The 22,079-nt window shown below is 42.5% G+C and overlaps 1 protein-coding gene across 1 annotated transcript in view; it reads right to left on the reverse strand.

Moving 5' to 3' along the window:
• LOC311148388 (epidermal growth factor receptor substrate 15-like) overlaps window positions 1–21,373 on the reverse strand; it is a 43,546-nt gene extending 22,173 nt beyond the window's left edge. The window contains exons 1-15 of the mRNA XM_084185345.1: window positions 21,316–21,373; window positions 18,670–18,711; window positions 18,054–18,143; window positions 17,885–17,932; window positions 17,669–17,764; window positions 15,979–16,041; window positions 15,604–15,729; window positions 15,288–15,347; window positions 14,505–14,717; window positions 14,260–14,405; window positions 13,821–13,983; window positions 12,991–13,073; window positions 7,429–7,501; window positions 5,085–5,246; window positions 4,708–4,896 (exon numbers count right to left, since the gene is read on the reverse strand). Coding sequence (XP_084041471.1) covers window positions 4,708–4,896; window positions 5,085–5,246; window positions 7,429–7,501; window positions 12,991–13,073; window positions 13,821–13,983; window positions 14,260–14,405; window positions 14,505–14,717; window positions 15,288–15,347; window positions 15,604–15,729; window positions 15,979–16,041; window positions 17,669–17,764; window positions 17,885–17,932; window positions 18,054–18,143; window positions 18,670–18,711; window positions 21,316–21,342 — 1,581 coding nt within the window. The 5' untranslated portion in view covers window positions 21,343–21,373. The remainder of the gene's footprint in view (window positions 1–4,707; window positions 4,897–5,084; window positions 5,247–7,428; window positions 7,502–12,990; window positions 13,074–13,820; window positions 13,984–14,259; window positions 14,406–14,504; window positions 14,718–15,287; window positions 15,348–15,603; window positions 15,730–15,978; window positions 16,042–17,668; window positions 17,765–17,884; window positions 17,933–18,053; window positions 18,144–18,669; window positions 18,712–21,315) is intronic.
• Between the last annotated feature and the right edge of the window lie 706 nt (window positions 21,374–22,079).

A 22,079-nucleotide genomic window follows, 5' to 3' on the forward strand; every position in this document is an offset into this window, starting at 1 on the left:
TTCATGGTCGAATTGCTGCAATGAAACCCCTACTAAAAAGGACACCAATAATAAGAAGAGCCTTGCTTGGACCAAGAAACACGAGCAATGGACATTAGACCGGTGGAAATATGTCCTTTGGTCTGGAGTCCAAATTTGAGATTTTTGGTTCCAACCGCCGTGTCTTTGTGAGAGTGAATGGATGATATCCGCATGTGTATTTCCCACCGTAAAGCATGGAGGTGGTGTTCTGGTGTGGGGGTGCTTTGCTGGTGACACTGTCTGTGATTTATTTAGAATTCAAGGAACACTTAACCAGCATGGCTACCACAGCATTCTGCAGCGATACGACATCCCATCTAGCTTGGGCTTAGTGGGACTACATGTACAGTCATTTAACAGACTACCATATGTTTTTCAACAAGACAATGACACAACACACCTCCAGGCTGTGTAAGGGCTATTTTACAAAGAAGGAGAGTGATGGAGTGCTGCATCAGATTACCTGGCCTCCACAATCCCTCGACCTCAACCCAAATGAGATGGTTTGGGATGAGTCAGACCGTAGAGTGAAGGAAAAGCAGCCAACAAGTGCTCAGCATATGTGGGAACTCCTTCAAGACTGTTGGAAAAGCATTCCAGGTGAAGCTGGTTGAGAGAATGCCAAGAGTGTGCAAAGCTGTCATCAAGGCAAAGGTTGGCTATTTGAAGAATCTCAAATATATTTTGATTTGTTTACTACATGATTCCATGTGTGTTATTTCATAGTTTTGAGGTCTTCAATATTATTCTACAAATAGTTAAAATAAAGAAAAACCCTTGAATGAGTAGGTGTGTCCAAACTTTTGACTGGTACTGTGTGTGTGTGTGTGTGTGTGTGTGTGTGTGTGTGTGCACGCATGCATTCATTATGTTATTTTAATGGACAAAACATTTAGCTTTTCTTTCGAAAACAAGGAAATTTCTAAGTGAACCCAAACTTTGGAACGGTAGTGTGTGTGTGTGTGTGTGTGTGTGTGTGTGTGTGTGTGTGTGTGTGTGTGTGTGTGTGTGTGTGTGTGTGTGTGTGTGCACGCATGCATTCATTATGTTATTTTAATGGACAAAACATTTAGCTTTTCTTTCGAAAACAAGGAAATTTCTAAGTGAACCCAAACTTTGGAACGGTAGTGTGTGTGTGTGTGTGTGTGTGTGTGTGTGTGTGTGTGTGTGTGTGTGTGTGTGTGTGTGTATATACATACATACATACACACACACACACACATACATACATACATACATACATACATACATACGTATAGTGAGGGAAAAAAGTATTTGATCCCCTGCTGATTTTGTACGTTTGCCCACTGACAAAAAAATGATCAGTCTATAATTTTAATGGTAGGTTTATTTGAACAGTGAGAGACAGAATAACAACACAATCCAGAAAAATGCATGTTATAAATTGATTTGCATTTTAATGAGGGAAATAAGTATTTGACCCCCTCTCAATCAGAAAGATTTCTGGCTCCCAGGTGTCTTTTATACAGGTAACGAGCTGAGATTAGGAGCACACTCAATCAGATTCCAAACTCTCCACCATGGCCAAGGCCAAAGAGCTCTCCAAGGATGTCAGGGACAAGATTGTAGACCTACACAAGGCTGGAATGGGCTACAAGACCATCGCCAAGCAGCTTGGTGAGAAGGTGACAACAGCTGGTACGATTATTCGCAAATGGAAGAAACACAAAAGAACTGTCAAATCTCCCTCGGCCTGGGGATCCATGCAAGATCTCACCTCGTGGAGTTGCAATGATCATGAGAACGGTGAGGAATCAGCCCAGAACTACACTGGAGGATCTTGTCAATGATCTCGTCAATGATCTCAAGGCAGCGGGGACCATAGTCACCAAGAAAACAATTGGTAACTACGCCGTGAAGGACTGAAATCCTGCTGCGCCCGCAAGGTCCCCCTGCTCAAGAAAGCACATATACAGGCCCGTCTGAAGTTTGCCAATTAACATCTGAATGATTCAGAGGAGAACTGGGTGAAAGTGTTGTGGTCAGATGAGACAAAAATCGAGCTCTTTGGCATCAACTCAACTCGCCGTGTTTGGAGGAGGAGGAATGCTGCCTATGACCCCAAGAACACCATCCCCACCGTCAAACATGGAGGTGGAAACATTATGCTTTGGGGGTGTTTTTCTGCTAAGGGGAGAGGACAAATTCACCGCATCAAAGGGACGACGGACGGGGCAATGTAACTTCAAATCTTAGGTGAGAACCTCCTTCCCTCAGCCAGGGCATTGAAAATGGTTCGTGGATGGGTATTCCAGCATGACAACGACCCGAAACACACAGCCAGGGCAACTAAGGAGTGGCTCCGTAAGAAGCATCTCAAGGTCCTGGGTGGCCTAGCCAGTCTCCAGACCTGAACCCAATAGAAAATCTTTGGAGGGAGCTGAAAGTCCGTATTGCCCAGCGACAGCCCCGAAACCTGAAGGATCTGGAGGAGGTCTGAATGAAGGAGTGGGCAAAAATCCCTGCTGCAGTGTGTGCAAACCTGGTCAAGACCTACAGGAAACGTATGATCTCTGTAATTGCAAACAAAGGTTTCTGTACCAAATATTAAGTTCTGCTTTTCTGATGTATCAAATACTTTTGTCATGCAATAAAATTCAAATTAATTACTTAAAAATCATACAATGTGATTTTCTGGATTTTTGTTTTAGAATCTGTCTCTCACAGTAGAAGTGTACCTATGATAAAAATTACAGACCTCTACATGCTTTGTAAGTAGGAAAACCTGCAAAAATCGGCAGTGTATCAAATACTTGTTCTCCCCACTGTATGTATATATATGTATACATACATATATACACACATACATACAGTTGAAGTCGGAAGTTTACATACACTTAGGTTGGAGTCATTAAAACTCGTTTTTCAACCATTCCACAAATTTCTTGTTAACAAACTATAGTTTTGGCAAGTCGGTTAGGACATCTACTTTGTGCATGACACAAGTCATTTTTCCAACAATTGTTTACAGACAGATTATTTCACTTATAATACACTATCACAATTCCAGTGGGTCACAAGTTTACATACACTTAATTAGTATTTGGTAGCATTGCCTTTAAATTGTTTAACTTGGGTCAAACGTTTCGGGTAGCCTTCCACAAGCTTCCCACAATAAGTTGGGTGAATTTTGGCCCATTCCTCCTGACAGAGCTGGTGTAACTGAGTCAGGTTTGTAGGCCTCCTTGCTCGCACACACCTTTTCAGTTCTGCCCACACATTTTCTATAGGATTGAGGTCAGGGCTTTGTGATGGCCACTCCAATACCTTGACTTTGTTGTCCTTAAGCCATTTTGCCACAACTTTGGAAGTATGCTTGGGGTCATTGTCCATTTGGAAGACCCATTTGCGACAAGCTTTAACTTCCTGACTGGTCTTGAGATGTTGCTTCAATATATCCACATAATTTTCCTTCCTCATGATGCCATCTATTTTGTGAAGTGCACCAGTCCCTCCTGCAGCAAAGCACCCCCACAGCATGATGCTGCCACCTCCGTGCTTCACGGTTGGGATGGTGTTCTTCGGCTTGCAAGCAGCCCCCTTTTTCCTCCAAACATAACGATGGTCATTATGGCCAAACAGTTCTACTTTTGTTTCATCAGACCAGAGGACATTTCTCCAAAAAGTACGATCTTTGTCCCCATGTGCAGTTGCAAACCATAGTCTGTCTTTTTTATGGCCGTTTTGGAGCAGTGGCTTCTTCCTTACTGAGCGGCCTATATAGGACTCGGATATAGGACTCGTTTTACTGTGGATATAGATACTTTTGTACCTGTTTCCTCCAGCATCTTCACAAGGTCCTTTGCTGTTGTTCTGGGATTGATTTGTACTTTTCGCACCAAAGTACGTTCATCTCTAGGAGACAGAACGCGTCTCCTTCCTGAGCGGTTTGACGGCTGCGTGGTCCCATGGTGTTTATACTTGCATACTATTGTTTGTACAGATGAACGTGGTACCTTCAGGCGTTTGGAAATTGCTCCCATTGATGAACCAGATCTGTGGAGGTCTACAATTTTTTTTCTGAGGTCTTGGCTGATTTCTTTTGATTTTCCCATGATGTCAAGCAAAGAGGCACTGAGTTTGAAGGTAGGCTTTGAAATACATCCACAGGTACACCTCCAATTGACTCAAATGATGTCATGGCTTTAGAAGCTTCTGATAGGCTAATTGACATCATTTTCTGGAATTTTCCAAGCTGTTTAAAGGCACAGTCAAATTAGTGTATGTAAACTTCTGACCCACTGGAATTGTGATACAGTGAATTACAAGTGAAATAATCGGTCTGTAAACAATTGTTGGAAAAATTACTTGTGTCATGCACAAAGTAGATGTCCTAACCGACCTTCCAAAACTATAGTTTGTTAACAAGACATTTGTGGAGTGGTTGAAAAACGAGTTTTAATGACTCCAACATAAGTGTATGTAAACTTCCTACTTCAACTGTACATACATATATACTTGGGTTGGAGAGAACCAAACATGATTGATGAAAGAGAACGCTTGGTAGCATGACATGCAATTTATAAAATCTAAATATAACATTCGCTCACCAATAAATCGCATGTCATCCTACCAAGCATTCTCTCTCAATCATGTTTTGATCTCTCCATTTACAATCTTTGCCACAACCGTGATAGTAATGATGGTGAGTCAAAGTAGACTCACCTGAGAGTAGGAGTCCTTGACAAACTCCTGCAAGGGAGTGAACTGCTCCCGTGCTGCCTGCACCTTCTCCTCCAACTGTTGGCTCTCCTCCTGTAGCCGAAGTAGCTCCTCTCTGGCCTGCACCAGCTGCTCCTCGTACTCCTCTATCCTCTGCTCCTGCTCCGTGTGCTCCGCCTCTAGTGACGAGATCTAAACACACACACCACAGAAAGAGATGCAAGATGTGAGAAAATAGTTAAAACAAAATGGTGGACAATCTGACTGTGACTAGATGTACATTTGACCACCAAATGCAGTTGCTATTGACTGGTTCCTCTCTGAAGGTGATCCAGGTGCTGTGTGAGGTGGTAGTTGGTTGATAGGTCCTGTAGTCTCACCAGCTGGTTCTCATGGCTGCACTGCTGGCGGATGTGACCAAGCTGCTCCTCCAGAGTGGTCTTCTGCTGGTCCAGCTCCTCCAGAGCATCCTGGACCTCCTGGCGCTGAGACTGCAGCCGCTGCAGCTCCCCGCTCTCCTTCTGCACCTGATTCTGCAGTTCCTGAGGAGGGCAGGGATAACAGTCACAACATCCAGAGAAAGACGTGAGAAAAGGAGCAGAGGCACACATGTGGGAGTAGCGTTTGACTGAGCAGAGTGTGCAGAGAGGAGTCAGAGTCAATCCATTATGACTGCCAGAATATAGTGACAGATATTTAAAAAAAAAACTAGCTCAGCCTTGACGAGGTGCTCCACCGCAGCAGAATAAAAAAAATCAACGTGCGCTTCACCAAAGTACCATCACACTTAGTGTTTATGCCCACATGATGTTTCTCGAGGAAGTGTGTGTAATCAGCCACTCCTCAGCACAGGCTCTGAGGGATGAACAACAGATGAATGTCTTCCTCCGTTTCTTCAGAGGAGCTGCTGCACTAAGCTCTGTCTGTTTAAAGCAGCCAGGCAGTCGCAGCCCAAAATAGAAGCCATTTATCAGACCAACTCCAGCACAGTGGCAAGGCACTCCTGCCCTCATCTCCTAATCATTAAAGTGTGAGTGCTACAAGTACCAAGGATTCAAGGCTAGCCTATTAAAAAGCTAATAGTTTATTGATCCCTATTTGCTTAGAATACTTAATATTCAGCAATTACAGTACTGATTTACTTTACATGTACTGTAGGGAGAATTATTCCTGATCACTGTGCAAATGTTAAATAGTTATTGAATACTACTCATTGGCCTTAATATTCACTGTATAATCCAATCTCAGTTGCTCATATACCTATTGAAAAACAGACTAGTTTTCCCATTATTAATATATTAATTCTGGCTAATTGGCAGTGACTGGGCATTGCTGAGGTGAACCCTTGGGTGAGGAAACAGTGCTGTCCGTCTAATGACAGCCTTTCACACCAATGGCAAACAGTACCAGAGAAAGCGCAGCCTTTCACAAATACACAGCAGAAAATAACTAAATATTCAATGCAGGGTGATATTGCCATATTCCTACACAGTTTGCTCACTTGGGTTCAAGTGTGGCCAAGACTGGCAATATAAAAGGTGTACAAGGGTTTAAAATGTTAATGAAGTACTCTCAGAGCGAGTGGGTCAATAGAGAACAGGACCTGAGAGGATGAGATAATTAAACCTGACATTCATACAGCCAGTAATGACTAAATAGAGACTGGTATCAGGTTTACAGCGGATACCCCTCTGCTATGGTACTGGCTTATTCAAGAACACGTGATACTTTCAAAAAAATGCATTTGCATAAAATAATAAGATAGCCAGACCCAGATTACAGGATATGAAAGTATAATTTAATATACAGTTAGATCCAAAAGTATTGGGACAGTGACACATTTGTTGAAATTATACAATAACTATGGAGGTTAAAGTGCAGACTGTCAGCTTCAATTTGAGGGTATTTTCATCCATGTCGGGTGAACCGTTTAGAAATTACAGCACTTGTTGTACATAGTGCCCTCCATTTTATGGGACCAAAAGTATTGGGGCAAATTTTCATTTTAGTCATTTAGCAGACGCTCTTATCCAGAGCGATTTACAGGAGCAATTAGGGTTAAGTGCCTTGCTCAAGGGCACATTGACAGATTTTTCAATTATCGGTATAATAAAGTAGTCAAAGGTTTAGCATTTGGTCCGATATTCCTAGCACGCAATGATTACATCAAGCTTGTGACTCTACAACCTTGTTGGATGCATTTGCTGTTTGTTTCAGATAATTTTGTGCCCAATAGAAATGAATGGTAAATAATGTATGCACTTCCTCTAAATAGGTTATATTAATAAATCAATTTATATCCTTGATCATAACATGGAGGTAATTCTGTCAAAATGTATCACTGAAGCAAGAACTATACAGCTTGAGGCTACATCGCATCAGTTCAGCTCGCGCAATTGAGATCATCAACATCATAAAACATCAACGTCAACATGGTGCAATATAGATGTATATAGAACCAGTGGCTCTGACTCAGACAGGGAGGGTATGTTTGTCTCTGCTGCTCAGCCATAGCTTCATAGCCTAACAGATTCAAGCAGACCACCTCTAACAAATTCAACAAGAGCAGCTGAACAGTAGACTGATTTGACATAAGAAAATGTATTTATAAAACCAATAGAAAATCAATTTACAGACAACACAGTCATGAAGTGGATGAAATGAACTGAAACAATAGAAGGGCAGTGAGAGAGTTGAGGCATGCAGGCAGCACGTTTACTGTACCTGGACTTCACTGGTCCTTTCTCTGATGCTCTCCTCCTGCTCTTTAATTTCCTGTTCCACGTTGCTCTTCTCCCTGGAAGACCAGCACAGCAGACATGAGTATTTAATCACCGTGGAGACCGAGGGCACCCCCAGCCAGGCTACCACCCCACCACCATCTCTACAATCTTCCCCAGCCCCAGACGACAGCTCCTCTCCCTGCACTACCATCCTGATCCTGTAGCAGACCACACCGAATGACCAATGCATGCAGCAACAGCCTTGAGCGAGAGAGGGTCTGTGTGTGTGTGTGTTCTGGCAGATGGGAGAGCAGAGAGAGAGGGGTAGGACTGTGTGTGGCTGCCTGGAGGAAGTGTCAGATGATTCAGCTTAGAGAGAAAGGGGGAGGGATGAAGCTCTATACCTCCCATCGTTCGTTTCCCTGTCTGTTCATCCTCCCATCCCATCCCTTTCCTGCATGGTCAGATGACAAGGTAAAACAGAGGGAGCAGAGGATTGGGATACAGTGAGGGAAAAAAGTATTTGATCCCCTGCTGATTTTGTACGTTTGCCCACTGACAAAGACATGATCAGTCTATAATGTTAATGGTAGGTTTATTTGAACAGTGAGAGACAGAATAACAAAATAATCCTGAAAAACGCATGTCAAAAATGTTATAAATTAATTTGCATTTTAAATGAGGGAAATAAGTATTTGACCCCCTCTCAATCAGAAAGATTTCTGGCTCCCAGGTGTCTTTTATACAGGTAACGAGCTGAGAATAGGAGCACACTCAATCAGATTCCAAACTCTCCACCATGGCCAAGACCAAAGAGCTCTCCAAGGATGTCAGGGAAAAGATTGTAGACCTACACAAGGCTGGAATGGGCTACAAGACCATCGCCAAGCAGCTTGGTGAGAAGGTGACAACAGTTGGTGCGATTATTTTCAAATGGAAGAAACACAAAAGAGCTGTCAATCTCCCTCGGCCTGGGGCTCCATGCAAGATCTCACCTCGTGGAGTTGCAATGATCATGAGAACGGTGAGGAATCAGCCCAGAACTACACGGGAGGATCTTGTCAATGATCTCAAGGCAGCTGGGACCATAGTCACCAAGAAAACAATTGGTAACACACTATGCCGTGAAGGACTGAAATCCTGCAGCGCCCGCAGGGTCCCCCTGCTCAAGAAAGCACATATACAGGCCCGTCTGAAGTTTGCCAATGAACATCTGAATGATTCAGAGGAGAACTGGGTGAAAGTGTTGTGGTCAGATGAGACCAAAATCGAGCTCTTTGGCATCAACTCAACTCGCCATGTTTGGAGGAGGAGGAATGCTGCCTATGACCCCAAGAACACCATCCCCACCGTCAAACATGGAGGTGGAAACATTATGCTTTGGGGGTGTTTTTCTGCTAAGGGGACAGGACAACTTCACCGCATCAAAGGGACGATGGACGGGGCCATGTACCTGTCAAATCTTGGGTGAGAACCTCCTTCCCTCAGCCAGGGCATTGAAAATGGGTCGTGGATGGGTATTCCAGCATGACAATGACCCAAAACACATGGCCAAGGCAACAAAGGAGTGGCTCAAGAAGAAGCACATTAAGGTCCTGGAGTGGCCTAGCCAGTCTCCAGACCTTAATCCCATAGAAAATCTGTGGAGGGAGCTGAAGGTTCAAGTTGCCAAACGTCAGCCTCGAAACCTTAATGACTTGCAGAAGATCTGCAAAGAGGAGTGGGACAAAATCCCTCCTGAGATGTGTGCAAACCTGGTGGCCAACTACAAGAAACTTCTGACCTCTGTGATTGCCAACAAGGGTTTTGCCACCAAGTACTAAGTCATGTTTTGCAGAGGGATCAAATACTTATTTCCTTCATTAAAATGCAAATCAATGTATAACATTTCTGTCTATCACTGTTCAAATAAACCTACCATAAAAATTATAGACTGATAATTTCTTTGTCAGTGGGCAAATGTACAAAATCAGCAGGGGATCAAATACTTTTTTCCCCTCATTGTAAGTGGGAACATTTGCACAATAGGCGGGGCCTCTTCGGATAATCTGCTCTCCCTACCAAGTCCAAATCTTTCTCCTGGATCTTTATCAAATGGCAATAACAATGCCATTCATTTAGCAAGGTAGAACATCAAATGTGCCAAAAGGCTGGCCAATAGAATAGTAAACGTAAAAAATTATTCACTCAAACAATGAAAAAATGCCAAGTATGTTTTTTCCATTCGCATTTCCACAGTTCACATTAATCAAATATAATTCATAATAATGTTGTTTTGATCAACATGAAGAATTCATCTGTCCGCCTTTCGTTTCAACCAACAGCCAAACATGTAGAGACATGGTGTAGGACCAGTGGAGCGAGAAGCTGAAGTGAGGTAGGAGATGTGCGAGTCAGGAGTACCGACTTCACTGACTGTATAATTTAGATGCCCTGACTGGCAACTATCCAGAAACGACTTCTGTAGACATCCCATGCACCTAGGAGCATCTCTCCCAATTTAACAGCCCAAAATAACAGAATTCTGGTTTCAGACAGCCAGTCTAAATCTATGACACCCTCACCCCTCTTGCTCTCAGCTGAAGAATACACCGCTTACTCCATGGCCCCTCCAAAAGGGTAGCGCATGCTTCCCTTCCTCCATGGCCCCTCCAAAAGGGTAGCGCATGCTTCCCTTCCTCCATGGCCCCTCCAAAAGGGTAGCGCATGCTTCCCTTCCTCCATGGCCCCTCCAAAAGGGTAGCGCATGCTTCCCTTCCTCCATGGCCCCTCCAAAAGGGTAGCGCATGCTTCCCTTCCTCCATGGCCCCTCCAAAAGGGTAGCGCATGCTTACCTTCCTCCATGGCCCCTCCAAAAGGGTAGCGCATGCTTACCTTCCTCCAGGGACAGCAGCAACTTGTCGTTGACACTTACAGCAATACCGAAAAACAAACATATTTGCTGCTTCCTGTCCTATCCTCAATCTGAATCTAAAATCCTTCTCATTTTCTCCTAATCTTGCCTAATAAACTTCAAAACGTACAGCTGCTATGCAGATACTGATTAAGACTACTACTTTCACACTTATTTTCTCACTCTTTCCTTACCAGAAAAGGGAAGTGTAACAACAACAAACTGTAAAGAAACCCATTTCATTTCCCCTGTGATCTTGCTGCTGTTATGTCTGTAGTGGGGCAGCTATGGGATGTGTATGCAGCTGATAAAAGATGGTCTGCACTTCCTCAATTCAAACAGAGAGGGAAAAGCCTATCCCAGTGTTAGTCTTAATGAGCTGCGTTACCAACCCTCCCAGCATCCCCAAATGCCCCGTCAGCCCTCATCAGAGAGAGAGAGAGACCGAGAGAGAGAGAGACCGAGAGAGAGAGAGAGAGAGAGAGAGAGAGACCGAGAGACCGAGAGAGACCGAGAGAGACCGAGAGAGACCGAGAGAGAGAGACAGAGACAGAGAGACCGAACCTCTGGAGACCCTCTTCTCTCCTTCCTCACTCAGCCTCCCAGTCCCAGGACAGCTGGTAAGCCTCCCATCTCCCCCCATCTGCTCTGGCATTAGACAGCAAAACACACCTCAACAGGAACGTGTGTGTGGGTCTCTTTAGACAAGATTCCACTTACACCATTACAACTGTACCGTGTATTGCCAGAAATAGTCCAATGTGGTGAGACAAAGCGAGGCCTACTTCAGAGAGGGGTAGTTACAGTGGGGGGGAAAAGTATTTAGTCAGCCACCAATTGTGCAAGTTCTCCCACTTAAAAAGATGAGAGAGGCCTGTAATTTTCATCAGAGGTACACGTCAACTATGACAGACAAAATGAGAATTTTTTTTCCAGAAAATCACATTGTAGGATTTTTAATGAATTTATTTGCAAATTATGGTGGAAAATAAGTATTTGGTCAATAACAAAAGTTTCTCAATACTTTGTTATATACCCTTTGTTGGCAATGACACAGGTCAAACGTTTTCTGTAAGTCTTCACAAGGTTTTCACACACTGTTGCTGGTATTTTGGCCCATTCCTCCATGCAGATCTCCTCTAGAGCAGTGATGTTTTGGGGCTGTCGCTGGGCAACACAGACTTTCAACTCCCTCCAAAGATTTTCTATGGGGTTGAGATCTGGAGACTGGCTAGGCCACTCCAGGACCTTGAAATGCTTCTTACGAAGCCACTCCTTCGTTGCCCGGGCGGTGTGTTTGGGATCATTGTCATGCTGAAAGACCCAGCCACGTTTCATCTTCAATGCCCTTGCTGATGGAAGGAGGTTTTCACTCAAAATCTCACGATACATGGCCCCATTCATTCTTTCCTTTACACGGATCAGTCATCCTGGTCCCTTTGCAGAAAAACAGCCCCAAAGCATGATGTTTCCACCCCCATGCTTCACAGTAGGTATGGTGTTCTTTGGATGCAACTCGGCATTCTTTGTCCTCCAAACACGACGAGTTGAGTTTTTACCAAAAAGTTCTATTTTGGTTTCATCTGACCATATGACATTCTCCCAATCCTCTTCTGGATCATCCAAATGCACTCTAGCAAACTTCAGACGGGCCTGGACATGTACTGGCTTAAGCAGGGGGACACGTCTGGCACTGCAGGATTTGAGTCCCTGGCGGCGTAGTGTGTTACTGATGGTAGGCTTTGTTACTTTGGTCCCAGCTCTCTGCATGTCATTCACTACGTCCCCCCATGTGGTTCTGGGATTTTTGCTCATCGTTCTTGTGATCATTTTGACCCCACAGGGTGAGATCTTGCGTGGAGCCCCAGATCGAGGGAGATTATCAGTGGTCTTGTATGTCTTCCATTTCCTAATAATTGCTCCCACAGTTGATTTCTTCAAACCAAGCTGCTTACCTATTGCAGATTCAGTCTTCCCAGCCTGGTGCAGGTCTACAATTTTGTTTCTGGTGTCCTTTGACAGCTCTTTGGTCTTGGCCATAGTGGAGTTTGGAGTGTGACTGTTTGAGGTTGTGGACAGGTGTCTTTTATACTGATAACAAGTTCAAACAGGTGCCATTAATACAGGTAACGAGTGGAGAACAGAGGAGCCTCTTAAAGAAGAAGTTACAGGTCTGTGAGAGCCAGAAATCTTGCTTGTTTGTAGGTGACCAAATACTTATTTTCCACCATAATTTGCAAATAAATTCATAAAAAATCCTACAATGTGATTTTCTGGAGAAAAAAAATCTCAATTTGTCTGTCATAGTTGACGTGTACCTATGATGAAAATTACAGGCCTCTTTCATCTTTTTAAGTGGGAGAACTTGCACAATTGGTGGCTGACTAAATACTTTTTTTCCCCACTGTATTTGCTCCAACACACCAACAAAAAGCCAGAGCTAACCCATCTCTCAAATACAATTGGGTACATGGACGAATACAACTTAGCGCTCTACAGTGTGATCATTTTACAAGGATATGCGTCTAAATATTTTGCTGTGCGACCTAGAATGTTTATTTAAGAGCACCAGTGGGCCTTGAAAAATTAAGGATTCTAGCTTTATTACCTCAAATGACACATGCTCCTTGGTCAGCGTAGAGCCCTGCAACTCTGATGATTGCCACTCACCTTTGTAGGTCGACAATCTCATTGCTGAGTGAGTCCAGTTCCTTGATGGCAGAAAAGTCTGCTGCCAGATTTGCTGCGTTGCTCTGGTGGGGAGAGATCATTCAAAGCAAACGATTTGTTTACATTCACGCGCTTTACTGACCCTACAACATATACACAATGTCTAAACATTAAATTGACAGAATGGCAAACACGACGTGGAATAACGTAAATATGAGCCTCCAGCTAAAATGGCAACTGATTTAATCTCGCCAGTTAAATCAAACCCATTTTGCTGAATATATAAGATGCACAAAATTACCCATACAAGATGGGAGATTAAGAAATGCATGAACACTGAAAGCACATCTACATGCAAACACAGATGGATAAGGAGGGCACTAAAATGACTACTTGAACTAGGAGAAAAACAAAGGGTAGGAAGGGGTAGGTACATGGGTGGGTGACACTGCCAGGGGTTAAGCGGGAGACACAGTGAAGCTAACACTCAGGAGTCCCCAGCTAGAGGGAGATCCCACCTTGTGTACAATGCATGAGTCATGAGGAAGAACGCAAAGAGACAGCATACACAGACAGGGTCAGAGACACAGCAGCAAGCTAGAACACAAAAACCCACACCACAGGAGAAGGGAAGGAAACGATTAGTAAAACGTCAGGAAATATCAGTTTTCAAATCTACATCACCATCAAGTAGCCTATTCATCAAAATACACAACTCCTAGTCATTCTTTATAGAGAAATACACCCGATTCAAACAAGATATTCACAGTTTGTGATTATTGGATGTCTAAGAGGGGGTTAAATGGTACAGGATGATAGGAATGAGTTACCTGCGTGGCTGCTAGGCTCAGTCTGTCTGAGGGAGGGATCATTTCAGGAGAGAGGTTCTGGGGTGGGTCCACACCCTTGGTCAGTTTCTGGTTAATTAGATGCAGCGCTAGCGCAAACTGTTCCCTGGTTAGCTTCCCCATGTCCCCAATGTCACAGAGCTCCCTGTGGAACACAGTTGACCACATTACACAACTAAAAGATCCATTTACCCTTCCGGCAATGGGCATAAAATTGACTAAAACTATGGGCCGGTTTCACAGACCCATATGAAGGCTAGACCTGCTCAATGGAAAATCTTCTTATTTTTAGGCCAGGAATTGGCTTACTCAGGGTCCAGAAAGCAGCCCTGTATAACCAATGTCCATGTTACATTAGTAAATTCAAGTGCAGGCAGCCAGGCACCCCATGTTATCTAAGAAACTGTTCCCTGAATCTTACCAGATGTGTGCTAGTGTGGCAGAGGGCAAGCCAGTCTTTAAGAAGATATCTCTGACTTCAGGCCCAGACACCAGCCCATCCACGTCAAGAGCTGTCTTTGCAAACACCTCGTCATACTTGGCTTTGTCTGGAGGAGATACAGCCCACTGAAGAGACACAGAGGGGACAGGATGGTTATAGAGATATGGATTAGGTCTTGCCGTCCCACTTTCATACCTTCATACTGGGATGAATATTATACTCACTGTGACTGGGGTCACTGCTGGTTTGGAGGGCAGGGTTTTGGACCCTGAAAGGGAGGAACGGCTCTCTTTGATGGAGGGGGGTGAGGGTAAAAGGGGCATCACAGGGGGTACAGAGACAGTGGGCTTTTTCCTCTTGGAGGGGGGCACTAGAGGAGCAGGTAGAGACATGGGCACGGGCTCCCCCTCCAGAGCTCTGTAGACCAGGTACATGGCCTAATAGAGCAGAACAGACATAAATACACATACATAAATCTGCCTATCATGTCATTTCAATATAAGATCAGGGAAGTCCAATATTTACAAAAAAAGTATTTTATTTGAGAAGCACACACTAAATCTTACAGTCCACATTTCAGCCTTGCCACATCCTAAAGATTTGACAGCAAGCATCTGGCTATTACATAAGTGCATGCGTTCATTAAATGTGAGAACTTCAAATATAGCGCAACCCTGATTCAAACAGTGCTCCATTTTGAGATACAGGATCCTTGATAGAAAGCAAGGACACCTTGAAGCCAAGTGTACATGAGTGCAAACAAATATTGATGAAATATAAATAAAAGCTGGAGAAGGCTATCCAGAACATGGGCTCATCAAGGGCAGTGTAATATATATATATATATATATATATATATATATATATATATATATATATATATATATATATATATATATATATATATATATATATATAAAAACAAGTTGGCTGTTATTGACAGACTACATTTCTACTGCATGACTTTCCTCATTCCTTTCCACTTTAATGATAAATATATTCCTTACCACAGCAAACTCATCTCGGTCGAGCATACCATCTCTGTCTAGGTCACTCAGTTCCCATACCTGCAACATTTAGGGAATTCAGTACATTTAGCAATGAGTTCAAAACATTTATCTAGTCGGTAAAATAGACCAGTCGTAGACTAAAAGCAGATCAATGTTATGTCACAAATAACAACCCAGTCAAGCCTTTTAAAAGCAGCGGCTGTGTTTAAAAACACAAGACCACCACCCAGTGGACAACTGGGCATACGCATTTACTCTGATGGCCACCAAAACTAATTAATTATGAGCCCTGTAGATATGATATGCTGCTTACCCTTCCCAGTACGTCCACTGGAAGTTTAGAGTTCAGCAAAACTGGTTTGACCTTCTCCCCAGAGAGCATGCCACTAACGGGGGAGAGGCTGTCGAAGATGGCATCAAATTTCAGCTTCTCTTCCGTCTGGAAAGTCATATAGAGACATGATATAGGTGCATGATTCAAGCATAATTTCTACTTCAGATAAAAGTAATCAGGTGGATTTTGCGAAGTTCAGCACTCCCCTTAAATGGCTTTGAAAAATGGATTTGAATGAGGTAAATGTTCAAATAAAATGTGTCATCCACTCTTTGTTTCTGCTTTCATTATAAAGGGAACAGGACAAAATGACCAGGCTACACTCTTAAAGAAATAGTAATAAGTTCCCCTCACCTTGACCACCCATGGGCCATCAATGGACACTCCCCCAGGTAGAAGTGGGCTGCTTGTGTCATGCTGAGGAGAAAAGGCGTTGCATCATCAACAAAGGTGACCTTTTCAGCTCAAAGCCCATAAACGTATAAACTTGGCTTATAAACCAAACATTTGCTTATTACATACAGGATTTACAGTATGCTGCCTGTAAAAATAATAATAAAATAAAAATATTTTTTACAAAAAAAAAAAATTCGGCCAATGTTTACATGATCCCCTTTCAAACAGTCCCATTTTTACAACATTCTTGCCGGAATAAGGCTTCTGCTAAATTACTAAAATGTAAATGTATAAGCCTTTTACACATCCCATGCGCATGCCGCCACCGGTGAGGAGTGGGAGTAGGAGTGTGCCAATGCGGGTAGGTGTCTATTTGAATAAATCCCTTGAATATACACCAACACAAATAAATAAATTATGAAGTCATTTAGGCAGGTCTTAAGAAACATTAAGACTAAGAACATTTATTTTCAAAAGAATAGAATAGCATATTTTGAGTTTAATGATGTTACTTGTCTGTGCAGCCTATAGGCGACATGGCTGTGCCATGCAAATGAAATCAATTGCACGTTATTTAGTTTATTAAACAGACACTACATTTACATTCCCATGCCCTGATCACAGTCAACACACATATTTTATATTAAGGATAATTCCCTGAGACAGTTTCTGACAGTTTGTGCAGAAATTCTTCGATTGTGCAAACCCACAGTTTCATCAGCTGTCTGGGTGGCTGGTCTCAGACGATCCCACAGGTGAAGAAGCCTGATGTGGAGGTCCTGGGCTGGCGTTGTTACACGTGGTCTGCGGTTGTGATGCCGGTTGGACGTACTACCAAATTCTCTAAAACGATGTTGGAGGCGGCTTATGGTAGGGAAATGAACATTTAATTATCTGGCAACAGCTCTGGTGGACATTCCTGCAGTCAGCATGCCAATTTCACACTCCCTCAAAACTTGAGACATATGTGGCATTGTGTTGTGTGACAAAACAGCACATTTTAGAGTGGCCTTTTATTGTCCTATTTTTACATTTTAGTCACTTAGCAGATGCTCTTATCCAGAGCGACTTACAGTAGTGAGTGCATTCATTTTCATATTTGTTTGTCCACAGCACAAGGTGCACCTGTGTAATGATCATGCTGTTTAATCAGCTTCTTGATATGCCACACCTGTCAGGTGGATGGATTATCTTGGCAAAGGAGAAATGCTCACTAACAGGGATGTTTGTGCACAAAATTTGAGACAAATAAGCTTTTTGTGCGTATGGAACATATCTGGGATCTTTATTTCTGCTCCTGAAACATGGGACCACCACTTTACATGTTGGGTTTATATTTTTGTTCAGTATATATACACACACACACATTTAAATTGAGAGAATAAATGCATTAAAAGCATTTCTGTGAAGCTTTGTGATTAACGAGGACAAGTTTGATGTCGGACAATAATAGAACTTTCAAGATTTAATGCGTGCCAAAGCCGGTAAGATGAAAGGCGATGTTTTATACTGAGGCAGTTGGTGCAAACGAAAGTACAGGCTTTGTTACCAGCAATACCTTTCAGATATAAGGAAAAGGCAGTAAAAAGTTGTCAGCATGATAAAGTTGGCAGGTTTTCGTCTTGGTGTCAGTGATGATTGTACTCACAAACTTTGGGGGGGGGGCTGCCAAACTGAGACTCTTGAGTGCCACCTCCAGTCCATTTTGGGCACAGGCCACCAACCGGAGAGCAATGAAGAATTGCTGATGGGAGCAGAGACAATAAGTATATTGTGGTTATGTCATAAACCTTACTTCATTCAAGGAATCTTTGGAATACTTCTAACATGACATTGGAAATCTACTACCTAAAAGTTGGCCTACCTGTTTGTTAAGGCACCCCTTGCGTTCTGAATCTGCCAAATCCCAGATCTAAGAAGAGATTTTTAAATCAGTTAAATGACATCAGTCACACAGAGATTCCCACAAACTACCATACTGGATAAGTTCCATAGCTTGATGTCTGGCCATGAGCTGTGTCCTCTTATCTTACCTTGCCCAGGACGAGGTCTGCTAGGCCTGATCTCTTCAGGAACAAGGCTGCATCAGCAGCTGCCACCCGTCCACTACCAGACGGGTCAACCTACACCACCGGGCAAAACAAGTAAACACTAGAAAGAAGAACTAGCCAGTAAAAGCACCAGATCTCCAGCCAGTTTGTGCTGATTTAGCACCAAATAAGATTCCATTCCATTGAATAAACAGGTACGCTTGAGTATAGGCTAATACTTTGAGATCATGGGAGGCCTTAATCCATCACATTTTCCCATTGCAGTGTCTAACCATTTTACTTAGCCCTCTTAGAGCCTGCACTGCCAGGGTTAGCAAATAGTTATCATTAATTCATAAAGAAGCTTCCTCTAGCACAGAGTAGATCACAGAGTGGAGAAAAGCCTGGAGACATGTTCAGCGCAGCTCTGCAGTTGCTAGCTAATGCGGAACAGCATTTCCAATTCTATCTGGTGTCCTCATCTGAACAGCCCTGACAGACCATCGAAAGGACAGATTCTCTTTTACTCAGCTTAAAACCTAGGTACTACCTGCTTTAGTAAATCATGGAATCTGCCCATAGGCTTTTCACAATAATAAATCAGAAAAAGACCCCTTACCTGTTGATAGTATTTTTCATAGACAGGATTTCCACTTGAGAGCTGTGGAGATAGACATAAAATACTACATACATTTTCTGATCATAAAAACCGCCAACATCAACCAAACTGCAAAAGCTAGAAAGCATAGGATAGGACTTCTGAATAGAAAAAGATAAGCCGTTAAATAAAGCTAGGTCTAAGCCTACATCTCAATCTGTGCAAGCATCAGCTAGTTAAATAACCAGTCCACTGTCTAGAACACAGTACACTCACAGTAGACCAACTAGCTGAGATCCACAAGTGGTTGTTTGACTTCTGGCCAAAGCTGTAGTACATTGCCATTACAGCTGCCAAAAATTAAGGCAAATACACTACAGACAGGAATATTTACTCTTCAGGAAATCAATAGGTTTACTCTGAGCATTTCGCATTTACATTTACGTCATTTAGCAGACGCTCTTATCCAGTCCCATCATGTTCATCTTAATAGTTATTACTCAGTGTGTCTATTCCAGTTACTCTTTCATGAAATACCAAGACAGTGTTTGAATGCCATTTAGGCTAATACATCCACAGGCTGGCAATGTGTACATCAGTACTGTGTGTGCCTCTGGAAACCAAGTTGTTTGAAAAGTAGAAAGCTTAGTCCAACGAACAGGCTAAACGAAGTAGCCTACACTAGCACATATTTTACACAATGAATCAAACAAATAGCCTAGCCTATGTATACAATCAGATCAGGAGAAGACAGTCATCTGCCTATGATAATATAAACGAGACAGGCACTATAGCATCTTGTTTACTGTTCTAGTACAAATGGCTCCTCTCAAGTAATGTAATAAAGGGATGGGTGGGGGGTATAGTCTGCTGATGAGCTGGACTTCCTGATATTTACTTCCTGTGGTTTCTGATGATGCATCCACAATGAGAGTGTTGTACCAGTAAGAGCTGTTTCTGTGAATAGGCTCAATATTGGACATGCTCTTCTCTGTACTTTTACTAAATCAAATGTTAATGTCAAATTTGAACAAAGTGCAACTTTACAATAGCATATGATGATTATAAAGGCTTTATAAAACATATAGATCTAGCTCATTGAAAAGCACATAATGACATTGCCTCATACTTTAATAGTCAATTCATAATCTGATAATTATTCACTATTTACCTTTCCCCAGCCCTCCCCTCCCCATTTTCTTTTGCAAACAATTGTGTGACTGGAAGTGTTGGCGGCCTAAACACAATCTTTGTGTGACTAATTGCACAGCAGTGAACACTCCCAATCATTCTCTTCACAAAACCGCAGCAGATACTATACTGTGCTGGTGTGTCTTGAGTACTTTATTGTCCTATCCCTTATCTTCCTCTGCACAGCCCTGCTGTCTAGTAACCTAACATAACAGGCATAAAAGAAACTAGCTGCCAAGAAATTGCACAAAGTGTAGCTAACAGCCCCAATCTTTTGGTTAGCTGACTAAACTCCACATTTTGGTCAGTTATAGCTTAGCCTAGGTAAAGAACATGTCACTGCATATAGTGAGAAATTGTAAAATCCATAAGACAAAGATATGAATCATTGCATAATTACATAGCTAGTTAGTAACATGTATAGCTAAAGCAAGCATGATTCAGTCAAAATATGTAGTTAGCTGAGAATAACAATATCATCAGATGACAGTCCTTGACCATAGTCAGGATGTTGGCTAAACTAGTAAATTTAGCTAATAGCAATACAACACTGGCAAATAATTTCCACACTCACAATTTATAAGCCATACAACCTATCCTAAATGTCAATATGATAACCAAAACATAGGTCTGCAGCATAGCTGGCCAGTGTGTGGCAGAGGTATCATATCGGACAACGGGCAGCTAGTTCCTCTTCTCACTAGCTAGCTGTGATGATAGGAAGCTAACAAATTTAATTAAAAAAAATCTAAACTGACAATGCAAACTATTACAACTGGATAGCTAGTTAGCTACATAACGCTGACTTTATATCCCCTACCCAATACAATAACGTTAACTAACCCAGCGAGTAGCTAAAGTGGGTTGCAGCTATCTAGCCAACTCTATGTTGCTAACTAACTGACTAGCTAGCTTTGCTAAGCTAGCTAGCTTTACTAAACTGGCTAGCTAGCTGACTAGTTCACACAGCATACTACTTTGAGTGCAAACTGGTATCATTAGTTAGCTAGCTAACGTTCCTATTGCAAAGCAATTTTGACAGTCGAACAACACCATGGGGAACAGCAAATTCACTTTTTTCTTATCGACAGTACTTTTATTTCAAGATTCAGCAAAGGCAATTAAGTTAATAGAATCAAAAGAAACAAACTACTTTACTGTACGCAAAAGTTCTAGCTAGCTAGCTAACAACTTATCCAACCCATTCCGAAATTGACACTACACAAGTAGCTACTGTTAGCCTAGCTAGCTAACTACGCCCTTACTTATGCAGTCCCCAAGAGACGAGGCAAAACTTTTCCCAGTCATAGCTAGCTAGCTAGGTTGGGAAGAACTTCCAAATCAAAGAGTTAAAGAGACCGCGGGGCACACCCGTTTTAATGTCAAAATCCACCGACAGTCCTCAAATTAATTGGCACAACAAGAAGACACCTACACACTAATCACAATTAGTTTTGAGTTAAAATACATGGTTACCTGAGTCAGGGAGAGACTGGCAGCCATAGTGTTTCTATTCCCACTAGCTACTTCATTCTGCGGTGCGATCACTGAGGTATGGTTGCGATAGATTAGAGATGGCTTTAAAACCTGGCGCTGGCGTTATTGTACTGGAATGGGTTGTTCACTCAGCTACGTCAGATGGCACTGCAGAAGTGCGCCCGCTGATGTGAGTGAGATGAACGAATGTATGCGGGTCAAAGAATGGCTGCCTGCAACGCTGCAAAACTATCCACTGGTAAAGTGAAGTTGCTCAGATGATCTATTCTACAGTATTAATTTACCCGCCTCAAATTACGCGACACACACAATTGGGGAACAATATACCAAAAATAAGAATGAGGACTGAGAGAAAGCAACAATAATTGAGTCACTTCCTTTATGTTTTATTCTTGGACAGTAATCTGTGTATCATAATTTATTTATTGCACAATCAAATTATCATCAATCAATATTCTCCCCAGTACAAAATAAGTTTTACAAAATGGCCAACTTCCAATCAGCTTGGGACAAGTCTTGAGGGTACAGCAACATACAACATACATTGACCCCAAGATAAACATATCAATTGACAGGGATCACTCCCTCCTGCTTAGTGTTTTAGAAAGCTGAACGGCTTTATAAATGTAATCTGATAATTTGTGTTATTTTTCATAACATTTGATTTACGGTAGCCTGAGTTCGCTTGAGTAGTTCCATTAGTGAAAACTCAGTACACAGTGACCCTAAACCAACACACATTT

Source organism: Coregonus lavaretus, assembly GCF_964263955.1.
Source record: "Coregonus lavaretus genome assembly, chromosome: 21".
NCBI lineage: Eukaryota > Metazoa > Chordata > Actinopteri > Salmoniformes > Salmonidae > Coregonus > Coregonus lavaretus.